At 47.7% G+C, this 27,277-nt stretch overlaps 1 protein-coding gene across 1 annotated transcript; it reads left to right on the forward strand.

Annotated features, from left to right (window-relative positions):
* The first annotated feature begins 12 nt into the window (after positions 1-12).
* UFC1 (ubiquitin-fold modifier conjugating enzyme 1) lies at positions 13-27,140 on the forward strand. The gene is made up of 7 exons (XM_036344036.1): positions 13-96; positions 23,094-23,363; positions 25,224-25,291; positions 25,766-25,829; positions 26,093-26,169; positions 26,417-26,507; positions 26,713-27,140. The coding sequence occupies exons 2-7, from the start codon at positions 23,241-23,243 to the stop codon at positions 26,803-26,805; spliced, it is 516 nt and encodes a 171-aa protein (XP_036199929.1). The 5' UTR covers positions 13-96; positions 23,094-23,240; the 3' UTR covers positions 26,806-27,140.
* Positions 27,141-27,277: the final 137 nt, after the last annotated feature.

Consider the following 27,277-nt stretch of genomic DNA (forward strand, 5'->3'; position numbering starts at 1 on the left):
GCGTCCCGAGCGGCGCCTCGGGAACCTGGCCGGCGGCGGGCCGGCTGGCGGCGGCGTCAGGCCCGCGGCTGGGCGCGCGCGGAGTGGCCATGCCAGGTGAGGACAGCCGGCGCGGCCTCCGCGGGCGGCGCGGCTTCACGGCGCGGGGCGCGGGCGGGCGGCCATCTTGCTGCGGGGCAGCGGGGCCTGCGCGGGGCCTCGGGGCGGCGCGGGGAGGAGGGCGCGCCGGCGGGGGCGCGGGGGAGCGGCTCAGAGACCCGCTGAGGACCGGCCGGCGGCCCGGACGCGGAAGGGCGGACCGGAGGGCGCTGGTCGAGAGCGGGGAGGGTCGCGACCTGGGTTGACCTTTGCCCTGAGCTTCCGGTTGACCCGGACGTGGGGGCCTGGGACGCTGCCCCGGCGGCTCCCGGCGCGGGCGGGTGTGGTCGGAGCGGGTCTCGCCTGAGCACCTGCCCCCGAGGACCGGCGCCCGCGCGGAGCTTGGCGCGTTGGGAAGGGGGCGGCCCGGGGGCCCGACCGCAAAGGCCTGGAAAGTGGGTTTTACCCTCGGACACCGGAGAGGCTGTGAGGAGGCGAGCGGAGGCGCCGACGGCGACGTCCGCCCTTTAGATACGAGCGCGGGGCCCGGGGCCGCTGTCCGTCCCGGAGAAAGGAGAGCTAGGGGAGGAGATGGGAATGGCCCCGGCAGAGGGAGGCGGCGAGGCACGCCCCGGTTCCACTCGGGCGTCGGGGGTGATGTGCCGCTGCCTGGGGAGAGAATGGGTGTTCGGTGCCGGCGGGCTCCCGGTGGACACTGGGCAGGCGATGTGGGCCGGGGGCCCAGCGGGAAGGTGGGTGGGTGCGTGACTGAAGGTGGTGCTGGCGCCATGGAGGCGAAGGAGAGGCTGAGCGAGGAGACCTGCCCGCCAGCGAACGGGCCAGGACAGGCCGGGAGGGAAGGGGCAGGGACGCTGGTCACAGGGTCAAACGTAGCATCAGGTAAGATACCACTAAATACGTCACCAGATTTTGCAACAAGGAAGTCATTTAGTAATTTTGGAGAAATCTGGTTCGGAGACATGGTGGGTTAGAAACCAGATTGAAGTGAATTGAGTGATTGGGAAGGCACAGGGTGGGGCAAAAGTAGGTTTACAGTGGATCTAGAAAAATCTATTATAGACTAGTGGCCGGTGCACGGATCCGCTCCTGGGAGCTTCCCGTCCCGTGAGCCCCAGGAAGTCGTGTGGGGAGCCTGTCCTCCGCCCCGCAGCTTCCCGAAAAAATATTTCCAAATGCCCTTCTGCGGCCAGGGTCGTGCCTTGCTGGCCGGGAGGTCCCAGTAGACGCCTTGGGCTGTGCTGGGCGGCGGATAAGAGACGCTCTGAGGTAAACAGTACAAAGTTGGGGATCTTGGGGGGTGGGGGTGCTCTCTCGCCCACGCCGCCATTCCTCAGACCCATCTGACTTTTACCCCAAAGGTCAGTCGCCACCTTGTGGCCACTTTTATATTGCTGCCTTCCTCTGTAGCTCCAGGGCAGTCGGTAAGGGATGAGATTTGAGCTCGATGCCTGAGGCAGAGTTCCAGGAGCCCAGCGGCAATATCAGGCTCATCCCGGTTACTCCGAGTGTTCGCTGCCTCCACCCCCGGAGATTGTACCTGTAGGCTTATGGGGATGTGCCTCTCGGCAAGTTCTGGCTCAGCCGTGGGCATCCTCGGTGATGGGGACCAGCACCGCGGGGGGGTGGTGGACCTGCCTGCCTGCCCACGGGAGCCGCCGGGGATCCGCAGGGAAGTGGGAGCCTGGATGCTGACTGGGCCCAGGAACGGTGCGGTGGGCTCAGCTGCAGACGCACGTGGAAGACCTGCTCGTAGGATTGGGATGTTCTCTGTTCCCGGGACTCTCTCCGGAGGTGGGGACCTGTCCAGCTTGGAAGTGGCAGCTGGGGGTGGTAGGAAGGAAGAAGGGAGAAGCTGATCACAGTCCCGCGTAAGGCGCGTTCTTAGTATTTCAGTTCTGCATCCAAAGGAACATGGCACTGATGCCCAAGGGAGAGTTCCAGGGGACTGGCGTTGGTATCAAGGTTGTCCCGGTCACACGTGAACCTTCCACGCTGCATTTGTTCACAGTAGATTGTACCTGTAGAGTACAGGGGGTGATTTTTCCACGCAACTCCTGTCCCAAGTGTGAGGCTGCCTGAACCAAACAGGTCAGGCCAGCACCTGCTGGTTGCCCCTCTACCCACTGGAGCTGACCAGTGCTCTGCAGGGACCCAGGAACAGGTATTCAGTGCCAGGATGCCGACTTTCCAGGAGATGGAGCCGGGGACGGGTGATAGGTGGAGGTTGGGAAGGGCTCAACCAGGGACATGTGTGGGTGTCAGTCATTGGGCTGGCCTTCATCAGCGCTCACTCTCGAGATGGAGGCCAGCCCAGGCAGTATGTGCGTGAAGTGCCTCTGGGTTTTTCTGGAGCCCACATCCAGAGACTCAGAGTGCAATAGGTAAGGGGTGCGGAGTAGCCACAGGATCCAAAGGGAGAGTTCCACAGGCCGGAAGCGGCTGATCTGTGGTCATTGCGGCTACACCCCCACCACCCCGGTGTAGGGACTGCAGTCTGTTTGCTGCAGATTGCGCCTGCGGGAGGTGGGAGAGGCTTGTGCACTGTAAGTGCGCTCCCCAGCCGTGAGCCCAGCTTCTAGCTGAGTGGCGTTCCCTCTATGGGAGCACAATGACCAGCAGGAGGCAGCTCCTGCATTGAGCATCTGCCCCCTGGTGGTCAGTGCGCGTCATAGCGACGGGTGATTCCAGCTGTTTCGCCATAACAGTCGCTGAGCTTTTATATCTATAACAGGTAGTCCTTGGGTTCCCTTGGACTCATACATCATTTCGTGGTTACGTCGCCATCTCCCATTTATTTATTTAAAAAAAAAAGTAAAGTTCAATCATTTCAACGTATGTGCATATGTGCATTGTTTTTTATTATTTACTACAAGTAAAGGTCAGGAATTGTTATCTTTCTTTCAAATTTTTTGACTGTTTCACTTCATTACTGCTGTGTATGTGCTCCATGTGAGTGACATAGGTGTTTATGTAGGTGGGTTCTGACTTACGGCGAAAATTGCGTTATGTCGCACGGTAGGAACGGATCTCTGACATAACCCAAGGACCTATTGTAATAAAAGCGTACTATATAAGTCGACCGAATGGCCGAACAGCAGAACCACCTTCCAGACGACCACACTGTGACACCCACTGGCGCCAGGCCAGCAAAGGCAGGTGTGATGCGATTGGTAGGGGGCCTGGCCATCACCCCGTGATCGCCGTACAGAGGGAGGCCCAAGGTCACCAACAAGCAGGCTGCTGCAGGTGGGCGGGACCTCCCTCTGTGGGGCACAATCAATCACATGATCGCCCTGCAGAGGGAGGCCCAGGCCATCAACCTGGGGATGTGCCCTTGATCAGAATTTAAGCTGGGACCCTTCAGTCCGCAGGCCAACACTATCCATTGAACCAAACTGGCTAGCACAGTAAATGAATATATTTTTAACCCTTTTGGTCCAACGTGAAGGCTGACTCAACAGACCAGGCGCTAGGAGCCGGTCCAACGTCGAGCTGAGGTCTAGTGAGACAGATAACTTCAACATTCAATCCCGTCAATTAATTTGGGCCAGACTGAATTCCAGAAATAAAATTGGACCGCAAAGGGTTAAAATCTTAAGAATTTTAATAACCAGTGAAAGCTAAGTAAAGAAACTGGGAGTTACCTAAAACATAAGGGTACAAAGAGATTGAAAGTGAAAGAATGGAAAAAGATATATTATGCAAACATAAGCCAAATGAAAATTATATCGCCAAGGTGAAAAGCATTACTAGAAATAAAGAGCATTTTATATCAAAAAGTTCAATTTGCCCTAACCGGTTTCGCTCAGTGGATACAGCATCAGCCTGCGGACTCAAGGGTCCCAGGTTTGATTCCAGTCAAGGGCATGTGCCTTGATTTCGGGCACATCCCCAGTGGAGGGGGGGTGTGTGTGCAGGAGGCAGCTGATCGATGTTTCTCATTGATGTTTCTAACTATCCCTCTCTCTACCTCTCTGTAAAAAATCAATAAAATATATATATTTTTAAAAAGTTCAATTTGCCATGGAGTTAAATTTGTATGCATATCTACATATCCTATATAATAAAAGAGAAACATGTAAATTGACCATTCCTCCACTATGCTCACCAGCCAATCAGGAGTGAGTATGCAAATAAACCTGACAATGATGGCAGGTTAATTTGCATATGCAGGTGTCAAGCATCCGAGGAGGCGACAGCAGCCACAGGCTACTGGGACCTTCGCTGGCAGAGAGCAGAGCAGGAGAGCAGGCAGAGAGCAGGAAGTTTGGAGGACTTGGAAGAGTAGGAGGCTGCTGGACATAGAGCAGAGCAAGAGAGAGGGCGGCTTGGAGGGCATGGCTCCCTCTGTCACCCCAGCTTCCTCATCACAGCTGTGGAAACTGACAGCAGGGAGGAGGAAGTCCCACCCCCCACAGGATGAGCCAGAATCAGCCTTTGGCCAGACAGCTCTCAGCGGCCTGACAGCCAGGACTTTCGTTCACCTGCATCTCAGACCGTGAGAGTAGAGAGGTGGGACTATGTCTAAAGAACAACTGTTGATACAACGTAGCTCTGCAGCCAAAAGATGCCGGTGTTATCAACAGAAAGTGTCTGAAGAGCAACGTGTGTCTGATCTTGAAAGAAGGCGGCGCCTGTGATAGAATGTATCTGAAGACCAGCTACTGGAAAAACGTCACCCTGGTGCCAAAAAACACTGGCATCATTGACACAAAATGTCTAAAGACCAAAGTCGTGCCTTTGAAGTTGAAAGAAAGCAGTGGCGACGACAGAATATGTCTAGAGAACAGTCATTAACAAGTACTACCAATACTAGTAGGAACTGCCTTCTCAGCGAAAATGGAGTACACGAGGATGCAATTCTCTAACATAGTTGTGGAATGACTTAGGTATGAATTTTGCCTATCACTAAATTTCTCTGATGAAAAACCATCCAATGGGAAATTTACTCGGTGTTGTAGCAAAGGGAAAGTCTGTCCAAATGATATACATTTTCCAGGTTACCCGACATATTTTAAAAGATTAATGTATTTAAAAAGGTTAATGACAAACGAAGATTCTGACAGTAAAAAATTCATGGAAAATATTCATTCCATAAATAGTTATTTTGCTTTTGCTTCCATGGGTGCAAATATTGCATCGCCATCAGGATATGGACCATACTGTTTTAGAATACATGGACAAGTTTATCACCGAACTGGAACTTTACATTCTTCGGATGGTGTTTCTCGAAATTTTGCTCAACTCTATATTTTGGATACAGCCGAAGCGACAAATAAAAGATTAGCAATGCCAGAAAACCAGGGCTGCTCAGAAAGACTCATGATCAACATCAACAACCTCATGCATGAAATAAGTGAATTAACAAAATCATACAAGATGCTACATGAGGTAGAAAAGGAAGCCCAATCTGAAACAGCAGCAAAAGGTATTGCTCCCACAGAGGTAACAATGACGATTAAATACGATCGCAACAGTGACCCAGGTAGATATAATTCTCCCCATGTAACCGAGGTTGCTGTCATATTCAGAAACAAAAATGGAGAACCTCCTTTTGAAAGGGATTTGCTCATTCATTGTAAACCAGATCCCAATAATCCAAATGCCACTAAAATGAAACAAATCAGTATCCTGTTTCCTACATTAGATGCAATGACATATCCTAATCTTTTTCCACATGGTGAAAAAGGCTGGGGAACAGATATTGCATTGAGACTCAGAGACAACAATGTAATCGACAATAATACTAGACAAAATGTAAGGACACGAGTCACACAAATGCAATATTATGAATTTCATCTCTCTGTGCAGGACACATTCAATCCTATTTTAAATGCAGGAAAAATAACAGTTTATCGTGGATTAATATTAAAAAATGGAGGCAAATCTGATAAATTTCATCAAAGCAAACCAATCTGAGTTGTGAGTTGAAAAATACAGTCGTTTGTTGGATTATCTCAAATGTAGATCTGAAAATGACAGTGTGCCGATTGGTAAAATGATACTACTTCCGTCGTCTTTTGAGGGTAGTCCCAGAAATATGCAGCAGCGATATCAGGATGCTATGGCAATTGTAACGAAGTATGGCAAGCCTGATTTATTCATAACCATGACATGCAACCCCAAAATGGGCAGATATTGGAAACAATTTACAACGCTGGCAAAATAGGTGAAAACAGACCTGACTTGGTAGCCAGAGTTTTTTATATTAAGCTGAATGCTCTTTTAAATGATATCTGTGAAATCCATTTATTTGGCAAAGTAATAACTAAAATTCATGTCATTTAATTTCAGAAACACGGACTGCCGCATGCTCACATCTACACTAATAAAAGAGAAACATAGTAATTGGCGTACGACCGCTACCCTTTTCATTGGCTAATCAGCGAGATATGCAAATTAACTGTCAGCCAAGATGGCGGCCGGCAGCCAGGCAGCTTAAAACTAACATGAGGCTTGCTTGCTTCAGTGACGGAGGAAACCAGCGTTCCCCGCCTGCAGCTGCAGGCCTCTGAGCCTGCAGTTTCAAACATTGTAACAGATACCGCAGGACTTCAGCCAGCAGATTCGCAACATTGTATACAAAGGCAACATTGTATACTTCAGGGCAAACCAGCCGACCCCACCCATGCACCAGGCCTCTACCCTATATAGTAAAAGGGTAATATGCCTCCCAGCACTGGGATCAGCGTGACAGGGGGCAGCGCCCAAACCCCCTGATCGCCCTCGGCTCTGTGTGTGACGGGGCGGGGCCACAACCTCCCTATCCATCCTGCTCTGTTCATGACGGGAAGGCGCCCCAACCCCCTGAGCAGCCCTGCTATGTGCCTGATAGGGGGGAGATCCCCCAAACCCTCCCCCACGGGCCCTGCTCTGTGTGTGACGGGTAGAGCCATAACCTCCCCATCGGCCCTGCCCTGAGTGTGAGAGTTGCGGCGCCCCAACCCCCTGATCGGCCCTGCTCTGTGGGTGATAGAGGGCGGTGCCCCAACCCCCTGATGGGCCCTGCTCTGTGTGTGACGGGGCGGTGCCCCAACTCCCCTATCGCCCCTACTCTGTGCATGACAGGGTGCAGCGCCCCAACCCCCTGATTGGCCCTGCTCTGTGCGTGACAGGGTACAGAGCCCCAACCCCCCTGATGGGCCCTGCTCTGTGAGTGACAGGGGGCAGTGCCCCAAACCCCTGATTGGCCCTGCTCTGTGCATGACGGGGTGGCGCCGCAACCTCCCCATCGACCCTGCCTTGAGTGTGACGGGGCGGTGCGCCAACCCCCCAATCAGCCCTACCCTGATCGTGACTGAGGGTGGCATCGCAACCTCTCAATCTCCCTGCTCTGTGCATGACAGGGGAAGGCGCCCCAACTCCCCAATCGGCCCTGCTCTGAGCCCGACCAGGGGCTGCACCTAGGGATTGGGCCTGCTCTCTGCCACCTGGGAGCAGGCCTAAGCCAGCAGGTTGTTATCTCCCGAGGGGTCCCAGACTGCGAGAGGGCACAGGCCAGGCTGAGGGACCCTCCCCCCCGAGTGCACAAATTTTTGTGCACTGGGCCTCTAGTAGTATTGATATTAGATAGTGAGTCCAAATTACGTTCTTCTAATTCCCTTTTCATATGCACAAATTTCGTGCACCAGGCCCCACTAGTGTGTGTGTGTGTGTGTGTGTGTGTGTGTGTGTGTGTGTGTGTGTATGTGTATAATGCAAGTTAGGATGGGACGCCATAACGGGTCATGACCAGACAGGAAGAGGTTGGGCATGCAGGTGAGGCCCCGGAACAGAGACAGAGACAGGGCCGGTGAGCTGCCATGCTCTGGCTCAGGCAGGCCCCCAGAGCCGGAGCAGACATGGACAGAGACAGGAGGGCTGGCATGCGGCTGATGCAGGCCTGGAGGGGAGACAGTGGGCCTGCCTCCTGTGGTAGCAGTGCAGCTCCCTCCCGGGGAAGTGGCTTGATTCCCTCCCAGCTCCTGTGGGCGAGGGCGGCTTCCGCCTCCTGCAGAAGCCTCACGGCTCCCATGGAAGCAGCACAGCTCCTGGAGGTGCACTGAGGTTCCGCCTGGCTCCCGCGGAAGCAGCGGGGGTCCTGCTGCACACGATATCGCACGATGGGCTACTAGTAATAACCTCAAATTACATAGAACAGAAGTACAAGAAAAAATAGACAAATTCATAATTTTAACAGGAGGTTTAACACATTTATTTTGTGACAGAGCATACGTCTCTCGCAACCAATAGATCGCCCCTCCCAAAAAATCAGTAAGGTTATAAAAAAATTAAGTAACATGAGCAGCAAATTAGATTCAGCAAGCATATACACTCCACTATATTCAACTACTGTGAACTAGAAATTATTTTCCAGCACACTTGGAACATTTTTTAAATTGGCCATATTGAACTATAAAGCAAGTTTCAACAAATTTCAGAAGACTGAAATTACAGAGTGTGTTTCTTGCCCTCATTGCAGTTAATCTAGAAATCAGTAAGAAAAGGTAACTCAAAAGTCTTTATATTTAGAATTTATGAAATACATTTCTAAGTGACCCTCTTTCAAAGAAATCACAATGGATTTAAAAAATAATTAGAACTGAATGATATTAAAACTATGTACTGAAACATATGGGAACATATATAGTCACTTTCTTTTTTCAAATTATAAGGAAAGTTACTAAAAATGGTGACAGCCGAAACCGGTTTGGCTCAGTGGATAGAGCGTCGGCCTGCGGACTGAGAGATCCCAGGTTCGATTCTGGTCAAGGGCATGTACCTGGGTTGCGGGCATATCCCCAGTGGGAGATGTGCGGGAGGCAGCTGATCGATGATTCTCTCTCATCGATGTTTCTAATTCTCTATCTCTCTACCTTCCTCTCTGTAAAAAAATCAATAAAATATATTTTAAAAAAAATAAAAATGGTGACAGAGTAAGTGGATGCTGCACAGACATGCTCCCAGGAACAAACTGGTATTACAACCGAAATACAGAAAAAACGTCCTGAATAATCAATGGAAAACTCACAGGAGAGAACCCTGACACCCAAGGACCGATAGTGGAGACCTCATAGAGACTGGTAGAAGGGGCAGAGGCACAAAAGGCTGGCCGGGCTCCAACAGACAGAATCTAAAGTCCCGGAGAGATACCTCAGCTAAGGGGGTTGCCACTGAGAACTCCGGGATCTAATCCCCAACCTGGGCCCCCCAGCAGAGAGCACCAAAAACAAGAGGGTAACATAACATCTGGCTATGAAAACCAGCAGGGTGCTGTCTGCCAGAGAGTAGCAGCTGAAAATTCAGGCACTCTCTTAAAAGGCCAATGCACAAAATTCCCTGTGGAGCTACCCACCTTGTGCTCTGGCAGAGGGAGGGTGAAGTGGACTGGAGCTATGAGAGCAGTAGCCAGTACTGGGGATTCAAGGGATAGAGCTCAGAAGGCAGACACCCCAACTTTCCTGGGCAGAATCATTCCCTCATACAGCGCACGGACATCTTCCCATCTGCCTTGCCTGGGAGGAGGACAGTTCACACACCCTATTGGAGAACACCTTGCCCTGAGGACACTTAAGAGATTAAAAATAGCAATTAGCCTCCAGACAGAAGCAACTGCCCACCCTGTGAAGACTCTCCACACCTGAGGACAACTGCCTGGGGGCAAGTCAAGTCGGAATTTTATCAGTCTGTAGGCAGAGGCAGTCTCTGCAGGCTTTGAGTATGCCTGATCTATTTAGTTAGAAACAGCCTTTGACACTGTCCTGCACTAGAAACTGAGAGGTGTAGAGGATCTACCTAATACATAGTCACAAACCCAAACAGAAAGCCCAAATTAGGAGACAAAGAACCGCCAAATGAAAGAACTAGAGAATTCTCCAGAAGAAAAGAATGAAGCAGGGATTAGAAATTTATCTGAAACAAAGTTCAGAGTAATGATGGTAAAGATGCTCAACAGCATGAAAAAAGATCCTATCTAATAAAAGAGAAACATGGTAATTAGCGTACGACCACTACCCTTCCCATTGGCTAATCAGGGAGATATACAAATTAACTGCCAGCCAAGATGGCGGCCGGCAGCCAGGCAGCTTGAAACTAACATGAGGCTTGCTTGCTTCAGTGACAGAGGACTCCAACGTTCCCCGCCTGCCGCTGCCGCTGCCGGCCTCTGAGCTACAACTCTAAGCAACTATGTTACAAATATAGAAGCTAAACAAAATCCCAGAAACCTGCTTTAGTTGCGGGGCTTCAGTCAGCAGGATCGCAACATTGTTTCAAATACAGAAGGTAAACAAAGGCCAGAAACCTGCTTTCAGCAGCAGAGGCCTAAGAACTGGAGCCAAGCCTCAGAGCTAAAGGTGGCCCAGAATAAAAAAAAAAAAAAGAAAAAAAGGAGCAGTTGGGAGCTTCAGTCACCCGCCAGCCTGAAAACAGCCCTCAGCCCCTCACCCAGACTTGCCAGGTACCCCAGTGGGGACCCCCACCCTGAAGGGTGTGTGACCAGCTGCAAACAGCCATCATCACCTCATCCAGGCTGGCCAGGCACCCCAGTGGGGACCCCCACCCTGATCCAGGACACCCTTCAGGGCAAACCAGCTGGCCTCGACCTGTGCACCAGGCCTCAATCCTATATATTAAAGGGTAATATGCCTCCCAGCACCGGGATCAGCGGAGCTGCAAGGCCTCCCGGCACCGGGATCAGCAAGACGGGGCAGCGCCCCAACCCCCTGATTGCCCTGCGGCTCTGTGTGTGACAGGCTGCGGTGCCCCAACCCCGTGATCGGCCCTGCTCTGTGTGTGACAGGGTGCGGCGCCCTGCCGGGGTCCAACCCCAGCGGGTCCAGGGGTCCCCAAAGGTGTAGACGGAGTCGGCGAAGAAGGAAGGACACGGAGACAGTGTTCAGTTGATCAGCAGCCTAGCCAGGATCTCCAGCCAGGATCTCCAGCCAAGTTCTGGTCTGGATCTCCAGCGAAGTTCTGCTGTTTATTGTCTTGTTACATCCGTATTTATCCCAGTTGATTTTAATCCTGTCAATTTCTATTACAAAGGTTAGGGCGTTTCTTATCTCCATTCCAGGGAGTAAAGATTATGTAGCTTAAGCATGATTGTTTGTAGTGATTAACTACCCGCCTGGCACTTAGTTAAGGAGTTTCATCCCCTCCCTGACTTCAGGGGAAAATTCCTACCTGGGGAAACAACCTTTCTAGGAGAGGCATCCCCTCCCTGACTTCAGGGAAAAATTCCTACCTGGGGAAACAACCTTTCTTGGAGAGGTGACCTTGGTTAAAACACACAGCACTAAGGGGAGCAAACATATTAAGAACAGTATGCTATATACGCCAGGTCCCTTGAAACATATGCTGTGCAGATGTTTCTTTCCTGCAGCGACTGTGTCAAGCAGCAAGGATGGACCGGCTTCCGGCAGCGCCCCAACACCCTGATCGGCCCTGCTCTGTGTGTGACGGTGCGGTGCCCCAAACCCCCCCCCCCCCCCACGGGCCCTGCTCTGTGTGTGACAGGGTAGAGCCATAACCTCCCCATTGGCCCTGCCCTGAGTGTGACAGTGGCGGCGCCCCAACCCCCTGATCGGCCCTGCTCTGTGGGTGATAGAGGGCAACACCCCAACCGCCCCCCACGGGCCCTGCTCTGTGTGTGATGGGGTAGAGCCATAACCTCCCCATCGGCCCTGCCCTGAGTGTGACAGGGTGTGGCACCCCAACCCCCTGATCCGCCCTGCTCTGTGTGTGACAGGGGGCAGTGCCCCAACTCCCCTATCAGCCCTACTCTGTGAGTGACAGGGGGGAGCTCCCCAACCCCCTGATCGGCCCTGCTCTGTGCATGACAGGGGGAGCTCCCCAACCCCCTGATCAACCTTGCTGTGTGCGTGACAGGGTACAGAGCCCCAACCCCCCTGATGGGCCCTGCTCTGTGAGTGACAGGGGGCAGCACCCCAACCCCCTGATTGGCCCTGCCATGTGCGTGACAGGGGGTGGCACTGCAAACTCCCCATTGACCCTGCCTTGAGTGTGACGGGGCAGTGCCCCAACCCCCCAATTAGCCCTACCCTGAGCGTGACTGAGGGTGGCATTGCAACCTCCCAACCCGCCCTGCTCTGTGCATGACAGCGGCGGTGCCCCAACTCCCCAATTGGCCCTGCTCTGAGCCCGACCAGGGGCTGCACCTAGGGATTGGGCCTGCCCTCTGTCACCCGGGAGCAGGCCTAAGCCAGCAGGTCGTTATCTCCCGAGGGGTCCGAGACTGCGAGAGGGCACAGGCCAGGCTGAGGGACCCCCCCCTTCTCCCTGAGTGCACAATTTTTTGTGCACCGGGCCTCTAGTATTCTATATAATAAATAGCTAATATGCAAATCGACCAAATGGCAGAATGACTGGTTGCTGTGACACTCACTCACCACCAGGGGGGAGACACTTAATGCAGGAGCTGCCCCCTGGTGGTCAGTGCGCTGCCACAGGGGGAGCACCACTCAGGCAGAAGCGGGACTCACATCTGGCAAGTGCGCAGTGGTGGCGGGAACCTATCCCACCTCCACTGCAGCACTACGGATGTCCCCTGATGGCTCCCGGACTGTGAGAGGCCAGGCTGAGGGACCCCTCCTCCCCAAGTGCACGAATTTCATGCACCAAGCCTCTAGTAGAAACTATGGAAAAGAACAGTCTGAGATAAAGAATGACATAACACAAATAACACATTGGAAAGAATACACAGCAGATTAGGGGAAGCTGAGGATTGAATCAGTGAATTAGAAAACAGAGTTGAAAACATCAATCAGAAAACCAATTAAAAAACAGGAGGACAGCTTAAGGGAGCTGTGGGACAACTTGAAACGTAACAATGTTAGAATAGCAGGTGTGACAGAAGAGGCAGAAAGGGAGACAGGCATAGAGAAAGTATTTGAAGAAATAATGGCAGAGAACTTCCATAATCTGGTAAAGAAAAAAGTCACACAAGTTCAAGAGGCAAGAGGAACCCAAATAAGCCCACGCCCAGACACATCATAATTAAAAGGCCAAAAATTAAAGACAGAGAATCTTAAAGGCAGAAAGAGAAAAAAAACTGTTACCTGTCAAGGCTGACCAGCAGACCCTGAGTGATGGATAAATGATTACTCTGACAAACATTTCTGTGAAAGCATGGGTTAAGGCAGTGGTTCTAAACCTTGGCTGCACGTTAGAATCACCTAGGAATCTTTTTTTAAAATCCTGATTTCTGGGCCTCATCCTCTGGAAATTCTGTTTCTTTGTTATGGAGTGGGGGCACAACATTAGTAACAAAGAAACATCCTCGGAGTATGAGGCCCAGAAATCAGGATTTTAAAAAGATTCCCACCCTAACCGGTTTGGCTCAGTGGATAGAGCGTCGGCCTGGGGACTGAAAGGTTCCAGGTTCAATTCCGGTCAAGGGCATGTACCTTGGTTGTGGGCACATCCCCAGTGGGAGGTATGCAGGAGGCAGCTGATCGATGTTTCTCTCCCATCGATGTTTCTAACACTCTATCCCTCTCCCTTCCTCTCTGTAAAAAATAAATAAATAAATAAATAAATAAATAAATAAATAAAAAGATTCCCAGGTGATTCTAATGTGCAGCCAAGGTTGAGAACCACTGGGTTAAGGGACTGCATGGATAAAGGAACCAGACAGCCCTGTTCGCCTGCCTCCTTCGGCTTTTATTGTAGCAACAGCTGGAACTAAAATTAACTATTAGATACTATCAGCAGGGTAAGTATCCTTGAGAAAACATATGCATCTGTAGTGTCCTTTAAGCAAGGTAATCTAAAGTCTAAACAAGATTCCAGTAAAACACCCGGGGGCTCAGACTTGTTTGCAAAAACCTTTAGCAAGGTCCCCTGGAGGCCTCTGACCTTTTGGAGATTCCTCCTTACAGACTTTCCAAGCAAGTCCTGTGCTTCCCACAGTTACCAACAAAGGAATTTCCATAAGGCTGACACCTGACTTCTTATCAGAAACTCTACAGGCCAGAAGGGAATGGCATGAAGTACTCAAGGTACTGGAAAGCAAGGATCTGAGACCAAGATTACTATATCCAGCAAGGCTGTCATTCAAAATAGATGTTGAAATAAAGAGCTTCCTGGACAAAAAAAGGCCAAAGGAGTACATCACCACCAAGCCAGCATTGCAAGAAATGCTAAAGGGATTCCTATAATGAGAAGAAGAAATAGAGAAAAATAGGCATACGGAATTAAAATGGCAATAAGTAACTACCAATCAATAACAACCCTAAATGTAAATGGACTAAATGCTCCAATCAAGAGGTGTAGGGTAGCTGAATGGATACAAAAACATGACCCAACTATATGCTGTCTACAAGTGATCTACCTCAAAACAAAAGACACACACTGGATGAGAGTGAAGGGGTGGAAAAAATCTTTCCATGCAAATGGAAAAGAAAAAAAACTGGAGTAGCAATATTCATATCTGACAACATAGACTTTAAAATGAAGGCCATCACAAGGACAACAAAGGTCACTATATAATACCAAAGGCAAACATATACACACCCAATATGGGAGCACCTAAATGTATACAAAAACTTCTAGAGGACTTTAAGGGAGAGATCAACAACAATACAATCATGGAAGGGGACTTTAACACCCCGCTGACTTCACTGGATGGATCTTCCAGACAAAAACTTAACAAGGAAACAGATACTCTAAAGGACACACTGGATCCGATGGATTTAATTGACATTTATAGAACATTTCACCCCAAAGCTGCAGAATATACATTCTTCTCAGGTGCACCTGAACCATTCACAAAGATAGACCACATGTTAGGACACAAAACAAGTCTCTATAAGTTCCAGAAGATTGAAATCATATCAAGCATCTCCTCAGATAAGGTGGAATGAATTAGAAATCAACTACAGTAAAAACACCCCAAAACATTCAAACACATGGAGGCTAAATAGCATGTTATTAAACAGTGAATGGGTTACCACTGAGATCAAGAAAGAAATCAAAAACTTCCTAGAAACAAATGAAAATGAACACACAACAACCCAAATCTTTGGGACACAGCAAAAGCAGTCCTCAGAGGGAAGTTCATAGCACTACAGACATACCTCAAAAAAACAAGAAAAACCAGCAATAAATTATTTAACCCTACAACTTAAAGAACTAGAGAGAGAACAAGAAAAGCCCAGAGTAAGTAGAAGGAAGGAAATAAAGATTGGAGCAGAAATAAATAACATAGACTAAAAAAAAAAATAATAATACAAAAAAAAATCAATGAAACCAAGAGCAGGTTCTTTGAAAGGATAAACAAAATTGATAAACCATTAGCCAGACTCATCAAGAAACAAAGAGAGCGGGCCCAAATAAATAAAATCAGAAATGAAAGTGGAAGAGTAACCACTGACACCACAGAAATACAAAGGATTGTAAGAAAACACCATGAACAACTATATGCCAACAAGCTGGACAATGTGGTTGAAATAGACAAATTCCTAGAAAAATACAATCTCCCAAAACTGAATTAGGAAGAATCAGAAAACCTGAACTGGCCAATAACAACTGGTGAAAACAGAAGCAGAAATCAAAAAACTCAACAAACAAAAACCCAGGTCCGGACGGCTTCACAGGGGAGTTTTACCAAACACTTAAGGAAGAACTAACACCTACATTCCTCAAACTATTTCAGAAAATCCAAGAAGAAGGAACACTTCCAAACTCTTTTTATGAGGCCAGCATTATCCTTATTCCAAAACCAGATAAAGATACTACCAAAAATAAAAAAAGACAGGCCCCTATCCCTGATGAAAATACCTAGATGCTAATATCCTCAACAAAATATTAGCAAATTGCATCCAGTAATATATTAAAAAGATCATACACCATGATCAAGTGCGATTTATTCCAGGGATGCAAGTCTGGTACAATATTTGCAAATCAATAACCATGATATATCACATAAACAAACTGAAAAACAAAAATCACATGGTCATATCAATAGATGCAGAAAAAGCATTCAACAAAATCCAACACCCATTTTTGATTAAAAAAATCACACACAAAAACTCAGCAAAGTGAGAATAGAGGGGGCATATCTCAACATGATAAAGGCCATATATGGCCAACCTCCAGCCAACATCATACTCAATGGGCAAAAAATAAAACCATTTCCCCTAAGAACAGGAACAAGACAGGGATGCCCACTTTCACCACTTCTGTTTGACATAGTACTGTGAGGCTAGCCATAGAGATCAGACAAAAAGAAGAAATAAAAGACATCCAAATTGGAAAAGAAGAAGTAAAACTGTCAGTATCCGCAGATGACATGATATTGTACATAAAAAACACCACCAAAGACTCCATCAGAAAATTACTAGACTTAATAAATGAATTTGGCAATGTAGCAAGATACAAAGTTAACACTCAGAAATCTATGGTTCTTTTATACACCAATAATGAACTTACAGAAAGAGAAACTAAAAAAAAAAAAATCCCATTTACCATTGCAACAAAAAAATTAAGATACCTAGAAATAAATTTAGGAGGTAAAATACTTGTATTTGGAAAACTATAGGACATTGAAAAAAGAGATAGAGCAGTGGTTCTCAACCTGTGGGTCACAACCCCTTTGGCAGTCGAACGACCCTTTCACAGGGGTCGTCTAAGACCATCCTGCATATCAGATATTTATATTATGATTCATAACAGTAGCAACATTACAGTTATGAAGTAGCAACGAAAATAATTTTATGGGAGGAGAAACCAAGATGGTGGCATAGGTTAATGCCAGAGTTTGCTGCCTCAAACAACCACTTCAAAAATACAACTAAAAGATGGAACGGACATCATCCAGAACCACAGGAAGGCTGGCTGAGTGGAAGTTCTACAACTAGGAGGAAAGAGAATAGCATACCGAGACTCAGAGGAGGCGCAGTGCTGAAGTGAAATACTAAGGTGCGGAGGTGCATGCGGAGCGGGCTGGCGGCGGAGGGCACGGTTGTCTGTTTCAATCAGGAGGGAGTCTCAAACTCTGAGCTCCAGATCCGGGCGAGTCTCCAGGGACCCAGACTCAAACGGGACTGTCTGGCTTCGGTCGGAACTCGAAGGCAGCTTTCTCTCCGAGGTTTGCAGCGGTTGCTGGGACTCAGAGAGGCAGAGCCCCTGGGGATGGGACTGAGAGCAGCCATAACTGCTCACTCCCCCCGCCATGTAGATCCCCCAGGACCTGCCCCGCCCAAGCCCTGCACAGAGGCATTTGCGGGATAGCCTTAGGCAAAGGCTAGATTAGCACCGCCCTAGAGATCCAGCACAGAAGTTCTCCCACTGCAGACACAGCTGATTCTCACAGCCAGTTGGCCTGGAGGTCAAATCACCCCCAGTATTACCGACAACAATCAAGGTTTAACTACAACAAGACTGTGCACAAAGACCACAAGGGGGTGCACCAAGAAAGCATAAAAAATGCAGAGACAAAGGACCATGACAGAAATGGAGGCTATAGAGCTCAAAACCGCACTTTTAAGGTCTTTCAATAATTTTCTAGAAACTGCCGATAAACTTAATGAGATCTACAAGAAATTTAATGAGACCCTCGATGTTGTGATAAAGAACCAACTAGAAATTAAGCATACACTGACTGAAATAAAGAATATTATACAGACACCCAACAAAGACCAGAGGAGCGCAAGAATCAAGTCAAAGATTTGAAAAGTGAAGAAGCAAAAAACACCCAACCGGAAAAGCAAAATGAAAAAAGAATCCAAAAATACGAAGATAGTGTAAGGAGCCTCTGGGACAGCTTCAAGTGTACCAACATCAGAATTATAGGGGTGCCAGAAGATGAGAGAGAGCAAGATATTGAAAACCTATTTGAAGAAATAATGACAGAAAACTTCCCCTACCTGGTGAAAGAAATAGACTTACGGGTCCAGGAAGCGCAGAGAACCCCAAACAAAAGGAATCCAAAGAGGACCACACCAAGACACATCATCATTAAAATGCCAAGAGCAAAAGACAAAGAGAGAATCTTAAAAGCAGCAAGAGAAAGAAACTCAGTTACCTACAAGGGAGTACCCATACGACTGTCAGCGGATTTCTCAACAGAAACTTTGCAGGCCAGAAGGGAGTGGCAAGAAATATTCAAAGTGATGAATACCAAGAACCTACAACCAATATTACTTTATCCAGCAAAGCTGTCATTCAGAATTGAAGGTCGGATAAAGAGCTTCACAGATAAGGAAAAGCTAAAGGAGCTCATCACCACCAAACCAGTTTTATATGAAATGCTGAAAGGTATCCTTTAAGAAGAGGAAGAAGAAGAAAAAGGTAAAGATACAAATTATGAACAACAAATATGCATCTATCAACAAGTGAATCTAAGAATCAAGTGAATAAATAATCTGATGTACAGAATGAACTGGTGAATATAATAGAATCAGGGACATAGAAAGGGAATGGGCTGACTATTCTTGGGGGGGAAAGGGGTGTGGGAGATGCGGGAAGAGACTGGACAAAAATCGTGCACCTATGGATGAGGACAGTGGGTGGGGAGTGAGGGCGGAGGGTGGGGTGGGAACTGGGAGGAGGGGAGTTATGGGGGGGAAAAAGAGGAACAAATGTAATAATCTGAACAATAAAGATAAAAAAAAAAGAAAGAAAATAATTTTATGGTTGGGTCACAACATGAGGAACTGTATTTAAAGGGCCAGAAGGTTGAGAACCTCTGAGATAGAGAAGACATAAACAAATGGAAGAATATACCGTGGTCATGGATTGGTAGAATCAACATCATTAAAATGTCTATACTTCACTAAGCAATCTATAGATTCAATGTAATCCCCATTAAGATACCAATGGAATATTTCACCTATCTAGAACAAACTCCAAAAATTCATCTGCAATAAAAAAAAAGCAACCCTGAATAGCTGCAGCAATCCTGAGAAAGAAGGACAATGTTGGAGGGATCACAATACCAGATATCAAGCTATATTACAAAGCCACTGTTTTCAAAACTGCCTGGTACTGGCACAAGAACAGATATATAGATCAATGGAACAGAACAGAGAACCCAGAAATTGACCCAAGCCATTATGCTCAATTAATATTTGACAAAGGAGGCAAGAGCATACAATGGAATCAAGATAGTCTTTTCAATAGTGTTGGGAAAATTGAAAAAAATGAAACTAGACCACCAACTTACCCCATACACAAAAATAAACTCAAAATGGATAAAGGACTTAAACATAAGATTGGAAACCATAAAAATCTTAGAAAAATCCATAGGCAGCAAAATATCAGACATATGTCATAGAAATATTTCCACTGGTACAGCTCCTAAGGAGAAAACAAACACATGGGACTACATCAAAATAAAAAGCTTCTGCACAGCAAAAGAAACCATCAACAAAACAATAAGAAAGCCCACTGCATGGGAGAACATATTTGCCAATGTTATCTCCGATAAGGGTTTAATTTCCAAACTTTACAGGGAACTTATATAACTTAACAAAAGGAAGATAAACAATCCAATCAAAAAATGGGCAAAGGCCCTAAATAGACACTTTTCAAAAGAGGAGATACAGAAGGCTGAGAGACACATGAAAACATGCTCAAAGTCACTAATCATCTGAGAGATACAAATCAGAATGACTATGAGGTACCATCTCACACCTGTCAGAATGACTAACATCAACAAATCAACAAGTGCTGGCGAGGATGTGGAGAAAAAGGAACTCCCTTGCACTGCTGGTAGGAATGCAGACTGGTGCAACCACTCTGGAAAACAGTATGGCGTTTTCCAAAAAAATTAAAAATGGAACTCCTATTTAACCCAGTAACCCCACTTCTAGGAATATATAAAGAAATCAGAAACACCAATCAGAAAGTATATATGCATCCCTATGTTCATAGCAGCACAATGTACAATAGCTAAGATTTGGAAATAGCCTAAGTGTTCATCAGCAGATGAATGGATTAAAAAACTGTGATACATCTACACAGTGGAATACTATTTTGCTGTAAAAAAGAAGGAACTTTTACCATTTGCAACAGCATGGATGGATCTGGAGAGCATTATGCTAAGTGAAATAAGCCAGCTGGAGAAAGATAAATATCACTTGATCTCACTCATTTGTGGAATATAATGAATACCTAACATAAACTCAATATAAAAACAAAGCCAGAGGAAAAAAATGTTAGAATATAATTGAAGTAATCCTGTTATTCGCAGATTTTTAATATTTCCTACAACTTTTGTGATATTATACTATGTTGGTACAGTTTTGGTAATATTAAAAATCTTTTTTTCTTTAAATATTTTTTTTAAATATATTTTATTGATTTTTTACAGAGAGGAAGGGAGAGGGATAGAGAGTTAGAAACATCAATGAGAGAGAAACATCGATCAGCTGCCTCCTGCACATCTACTGGGGATGTTCCCACAACCCAGGTACATGCCCTTGACCGGAATAGAACCTGGGACCTTTCAGTCCGCAGGCCAACGCTCTATCCACTGAGCCAAACTGGTTTCGGCATTTTCTTGAAATATTAATGTTTATTGCATGTAACATTATTATACTTAAAATCATTTTTCTTGAAATATTAATGTTTATTGCATGTAAATGACTAATTATTCTGTATCTACAATCTGGTAATTGTTTTATTTCCTATTTTTAAAAAATCAAATAAAGAAAAAAATATATATATATTTTAAAAATAAAAAATTATAAGGAAAGTTTAGCCCAACATGCATGGCCCAGTGGTTGAGTGTTGACCTATGACCAGGAGATCATGGTTTGATTCCCAGTCAGGGCACATGCCCAGGTTGTCTGCAGGCTTGAATCCCAGTATAGGCGTGCAGGAGGCAGCTGATCAATGATTCTCATAACTGATGTTTCTCTTTTCTCCCTCTCCTTTCCTCTCTGAAATCAATACACACACACACACACACACACACACACACACACACACACACACCTTTTTATAAAGGAGAGAGTTTATTTAGAAAGTTACAGAGGTGGAAGAAGTGACTCTGGCTCAGGAAACAAGTTACAGAAACAGAGGAAGAGCCCTTGGAACTTAGGAACTTATACATAATGAAGAAAGACAATGTTTTCCCCCTAAAATGAGAACAAGACAAGGATGTCTGTTCTCAGTCTTTATTCAACATTGTACTGGAGTTTTCAGCCATTAGAAATTAATATGTAACCTAAAGTATGGAGGCATGGGACAGATTGAAATACTTTGATGTGGGGGTGGAAGGATGAGGAGAGATAAACCAAAGAACTTACAGACTTATATGCATAGCCCATGGACAGGGGCAATATGCGTAGTGTAAATCTGGGGTGGGGGGGGCGATTGGGGCTGAGTGGAGGGGGGGGGAAAGGCATCGGACACATCTGTAATACTGTCAACAATATAAAATATATATCTTCAAAAGAAATTTATAGCCCTAGCTGGTTTGGCTCAGTGGATAGAGTAGTCAGCCTGTGGACTTGAAGGGTCCCGGGTTCTATTACAGCCAAGGGCACATGCCCAGTTGTGGGCACAGTCCCCAGTAGGGAGCGTGCAGGAGGCAGCCATTCAAAGATCCTCTCTCATCATTGATGTTTCTTCCCTCTCCCTTCCTCCCTGAAATCAATAAAAATATATATTTTTTAAAATTATCATATAGTATGCTTATCATATTTGTCGACTGACTATAGAATTTGATGATTAATAGAATCTGATCCCAGCCCTGCGGGTGTGGCTCAGTGGTTGAGCTCGGACCTATGAACCAGAAGGTCACAGATCCCCATTAGGGCACGTACAGGAGGCAGCTGATCAATGATTCTCATCATTTATGTTTCTCCCCCTCTCCCTTCCTCTCTCTGAAACCAATAAAAATATATCTTAAAAAATAATCTGCCGAAACCGGTTTGGCTCAGTGAATAGAGCGTCGGCCTGCGGACTGAAAGGTCCCAGGTTCTATTCCGGTCAAGGGCATGTACCTGGGTTGCAGGCACATCCCCAGTGGGAGATGTGCAGAAGGCAGCTGATCGATGTTTCTCTCTCATCGATGTTTCTGACTCTCTATCTCTCTCCCTTCCTCTCTGTAAAAAATCAATAAAATATATTTTAAAAAAGTAATAATCTGCCGAAACCGGTTTGGCTCAGTGGATAGAGCGTCGGCCTGCGGACTGAAAGGTCCCAGGTTCTATTCCGGTCAAGGGCATGTACCTGGGTTGCAGGCACATCCCCAGTAGGGGGTGTGCGGGAGGCAGCTGATCGATGTTTCTCTCTAATTGATGTTTCTAGCTCTCTATCTCTCTCCCTTCCTCTCTGTGAAAAATCAATAAAATATTAAAAAAAAAAAAAAGTAATAATCTGATCCCAAATTATTGCTACAAGCTGGAACAATTAACGGAGTAAACAGTAAATTAAAGCCAAAATTAAGAGTTTAGGTTTAAAAACCAACTGGAAGATTCAAAATTCTGCAAAAGGATAACTAGGTACCTACTGTGTGCCACACACTGGAGATAGAGACATGATTCTTTCCTAGATGGGACAATTCCAGACCTCCCCCCCCCCGCAAAGAAAAATGTCTATGCTAGACTGAACACATCTTCCTGTGAACTCTCAACTCCTCAGCACTTACTAATAATTCCCTAGCCCCGCTGTGTTAATTCTTCGGGCAGAGACCACACACCACGCTTTGAGTCTCAGGTTTGCAATGATGACCGGAGTCCAGTACCCTCCTCTTGGATGACCGCTTTGGCCCTGCGCAGGCCTGAGGCCGATTACTCGGAAGCTAAGGAAGCGAAAACGCGCGCCGCGGGAATGTCGGGGAGAAAGCGCCCGGAACAGCCCGGAGCGGCCTGACTTCCCGCCGCGCTCCAGGCTCGGGAGGCGCCGGAGTTCCTGCGGTTACTGCTCTGCGCATGAGCGGAAGTCAGGCTTTGCGCAGTCTGCTGGGTCGGTGGGTGTGTGTGTTAACTGATTGGCTCCATATTCAGTGCAGAACAATCGGTTTGCATCTGTTCTTCCCTTAGCACCCTCCAGCTGCTAGAAACAAGATCGCATTCCAGGAAGCGTTGAGGCCGCCCGACTGCCCATCTTCCCGTAGTAAAGATGGCGACGCCCTGACAGTAAACGACACGTCAAACCACTTCCGCGTTTCTCTTGTGCCCTCGTTCAAGATGGCGGACGAGGCCACCCGGCGTGTCGTGTCTGAGATCCCAGTGCTGAAGACTAACGCCGGACCTCGCGATCGGGAGCTGTGGGTGCAGCGCCTCAAGGAGGAGTATCAGTCTCTTATCCGGGTGGGTTGTGCTGCTGCGGGCGCAGAGCGCTGTGGGTCATCCTGTGTGCTCAGGAATAGGCTCCGTGCGGAAGCCATTTCCGGTCTTAAAGGCGAACCCCCAAATTCATAGACACGACAAGTGCGGGGTGTGGGGCCTAGGCGGGGGCGGGGGCGCCGGCAGGGGAGCCGCGCCGCGAGCCAGGGTCGGGCCGACTTCCTGCGGGGTGCGCCTCGGAAGGTGACGTGTCGCTCGGGCTCCGGGCTTGCCCTCCTGGGGGCGAGGAGCGGGCTGTCCCCGCCGACCCCTCGACCCCTCTTCACTTCGGGAGGAGGCGCGCACGTTCGGGCCGAAAAGTCAAAGAGGGGGCAGTGGCAGGATGGCGGGACCCTGTGCGGCTCCCCCTCTTCTCTAAGAGGAGAGCTGGGGCGGCCGGGGTCTGTCCTGCCGCGTGCCTCTCTTCACCGCAAACCTGTTGTGCACCCCGCACCCAGGAAGGGGCTCCGAGGCCGGAGGCGGCGGGCCGGGCTACTAAGACTCGTTAAGTAGGGAAAGGGAGAGGGAGGCTGAGGAACTGCTAGAATGTGCTGAAGCCGGCGAGGTAGCTAATCCGGGTGGGGCTGGTCAGGGCGGGCTCCCTGGAGGAGGCGGTGCTTGAGGTGGGAGGAGGACGTTCTTGGGGAAAGGCATGGACGCTAGAAACGCCGTGATGTGTATGAAGAGACACCTAGTTCAGAGTTGCTGCAGCACCAAATGCGTAGCACGGAGTGGTGGGCAAGACTCGAGGGAGAGGTCTGAGCACTCGAATTTTATCTTGGAGGCGTTGGGATTCCTTTAAAGGATTTTCACCAAGGAATATTCTGGTCAGATTTGAGCTTAGATCAATCACCGTGCCAATAGAGAGGAAAATGGAATTGACAGGGATAAGATTGAAGGTAGGAGACAAGTTAGGAGTCTGTGATTAATCCAGGCAAAAGAAAGTTGATGCTCTAAAGTCTAAACTCTACAGTTAGTTATAGTGAGAATAGAGAGGAGAGGTAGATTTGAAGACTATTCAGAAGGTAAAATCAGCAGGACATTGTTGCTGGGCTAAAGGAGAGGGAGAATCAAGAATTATTCCAGCTCGGCCGGAGCAGCTCAGTGGTTGAGCATGGACCTTTGAACCAGGAGGTCATGGTTCCATTCCTGGTCAGGCACAGGCCCAGGTTTCAGGCTTGATCCCCAGTGGGGGCATGCAGGAGGCAGCCTATTGATGATTCTTTTTCATCATTGATGTTTCTATCTCCTTCTCCCTTCCTCTCTGAAATCAATTTTAAAAAAAATTTTTAAAGGACAATTCCAGGTTTCTAGCCTAAATGACAGTGAATGCTGATGCTACTCCCTGAGATTGATGCAGTGGGGGACAGGGCAGAAGGAACAAAAGCAAAAGCTGAGCTTGAGGTACCTGTGAAACAAAGGTAGAAATATATAGTTGGATACTGGAGTCTGAAGCTGGAGAAAACATCTGGATTAAAGATAAAGATTTGGAAGTCCATCAGCATGTGGGAGCTGATCAAAACCAGGACCATGTCATGTCCCCTAGGGAGGGAGCACCCATTAAACGAGTTGTGAGCTGAGGTCAGAAAGTGTCAGAAGTGAAAAGAGAACTCAGCTGGTGTCATCAAATCTTTAGTGCTAAAGTGAGTGGAGCCCAAGCATTCTCTGCTCTGGGCAATTGCTAGTCCCTGCTTACCAGTGTGACTTTGTCTTTATCTTTGCTTATGTCAGGAAAATTGGGCAAATGTACTAAAAAAGAAAGTAGTCACATAATTTTCTTTTGAGGGAAGGGGGACTGCCCTTGGCCTCAACTTCCCCCTCAAAGACCTAATTCTTTGCTTTTAGTATGTGGAGAACAACAAGAATGCGGACACTGATTGGTTCCGACTGGAGTCCAACAAGGAAGGGACTCGGTAGGCAGACCCTCCTGGGGGGTATCGGGGTGGGAATCGTACGTGGTTTTAGCATTATCCTATCTCAAAGCTCACTGCCAGGCCATCCCTGCTCCGTATTGGCTGTGTCCACTCCCACAGCTCCAGAGTTTCCCAGTTCCTATCCCATGAGTCTCCCAGGCCAGTCACCTAAGCCAAGAAGATGTCACTTGAGCCCTAACCAGTTTGGCTCAGTGGACAGAGTGTCGGCCTGCGGACTGAAGGGTCCCAGGTTCAATTCCAGTCAAGGGCATGTACCTGGGTTGCAGGCACATCCCCAGTAGGGGGTGTGCAGGAGGCAGCTGATGATGTTTCTCTCTCATAAATGTTTCTAACTCTCTATCCCTCTCCCTTCCTCTCTGTAAAAAATCAATAAAATATATTTTTTTAAAAAAAGATGTCACTTGAGTATGAGAAGAATGGTCAAATTAGACTGAGGCTTGGTCTTCGTTATAGGTGGTTTGGAAAATGCTGGTACATCCATGATCTCCTCAAATATGAGTTTGACATCGAGTTTGACGTGAGTATGATGGTGTGGGAAATATGGAGGTTAACAAGCTAACAATTTTTGAAAAGACCAAAGAAATTTTCCAATGGGAGGCAAAAACTGAGATTTGAAGCAAGTGTAGATTAGTTACTAATCTCTAAGTCCAGAATTCTGGTTTGCACATGCTGCTTGGGGAGTTTGCCAAACATTTCAGTTCAACTGAGAAATGTATGTCAGGATACATTAGTTCCTTTATATCCTGATTCTCTTTTATTAAGGTTTTATAATTCCTCCAGATTCCTATCACATATCCTACTACTGCTCCAGAAATTGCAGTCCCTGAGCTGGATGGAAAAACAGCCAAGATGTACAGGTAGGACTGAATAGGAGATGGGAAAGGGTCAAAACGGGCTTAGGGAAGAACTTGGGGAGGCAGGAATTTTCCCAGAGGCCTGCTGGCCTAGAGGGGCTCTAGGCCTCCCTCTACCAAGCCTGGGCACTGCACTTAGCTGACCTTGTTCTCAATTTGGATCACTAATAGCCTTGTGCTTCCAAGAGGCTGCTATGTTTCATGGTAACCTTGCATGTCAACACCTTCTTCCCGCTTATCCCTCTCATAGGGGTGGCAAAATATGTCTGACTGATCACTTTAAGCCTTTGTGGGCCAGGAACGTGCCCAAGTTTGGACTAGCTCATCTTATGGCTTTGGGGGTAAGTTTGGGTTATTTGCTTCTCCCTCTCCCGTCCCCCCCCCCTCTCAAAAATCAATATAAAAAAGAGAACTGAGAATAAACAAGGAATAACAGTGTTTTCCCTTGGGTGTGCTCCCCTAGTATCTCTCTAGGAAGGAGCTTCTGATAGAACAAGATGCATTGCCTTGATGGTAGTAACCTTACAGGTCTCCCTTGTATTACAGCTGGGTCCATGGCTGGCAGTGGAAATCCCCGATCTGATTCAGAAAGGCGTTATTCAGCATAAAGAGAAATCATCTGAAGGATCAAGCCACTGAGGCTGGACAGGGGACCTTTGAGAGGCTACGTTCCTTTTTCCTGTGTGTCCCTTACTCATCTAATGCTTCCCTCACACTCTTTCACCCACAACTGTTATCAAGTAGCTGCAGCAGGCATTGCTGGAAAAAAAAACCCAACAAACAGTATTGCTACGAATGTGTAAGGCTACGCAGGGAGGGGAAAGCCTGGGGCTTTGAAAACCCAAAGGTCACTTATATCCCCTCCCCAGGTGGGGCGATGTGAGGTCCTGGAGGGACAGCGGGTGGCGGAAAGTGGGTCCGTGGACCTTTGGTTTCTGGAGATAACTCATCAATAAAAGCTGCTTCCTCTGGTGGCCTGTGGTCCTCATTGGTGGCTGCTAACAGCAGGCCAGCCTGCCCCGCCCTGCGGGGAGGCCCCTCCCTACTGAGCCCCCCTGCAGCTCTCTGGGAAGCATCTGTGCTGCAAACCTGGGGGCCAGGCTCCGGCTGT

The sequence above is a fragment of the Myotis myotis genome, unplaced genomic scaffold (genome assembly GCF_014108235.1).
Source record: "Myotis myotis isolate mMyoMyo1 unplaced genomic scaffold, mMyoMyo1.p scaffold_m19_p_18, whole genome shotgun sequence".
In the NCBI taxonomy this organism is placed as follows: Eukaryota; Metazoa; Chordata; class Mammalia; order Chiroptera; family Vespertilionidae; genus Myotis; species Myotis myotis.

Excerpts from the sequence above, each read along its gene's own strand:
- UFC1 (XM_036344036.1), top strand. The coding sequence starts at position 23,241 with ATGGCGGACGAGGCCACCCGGCGTGTCGTGTCTGAGATCCCAGTGCTG. Across the intron at positions 23,364-25,223 it reads AGTATCAGTCTCTTATCCGG|TATGTGGAGAACAACAAGAA; the intron begins GTGGGTTGTGCT and ends CTTTGCTTTTAG. Across the intron at positions 26,170-26,416 it reads AAAACAGCCAAGATGTACAG|GGGTGGCAAAATATGTCTGA; the intron begins GTAGGACTGAAT and ends TCCCTCTCATAG.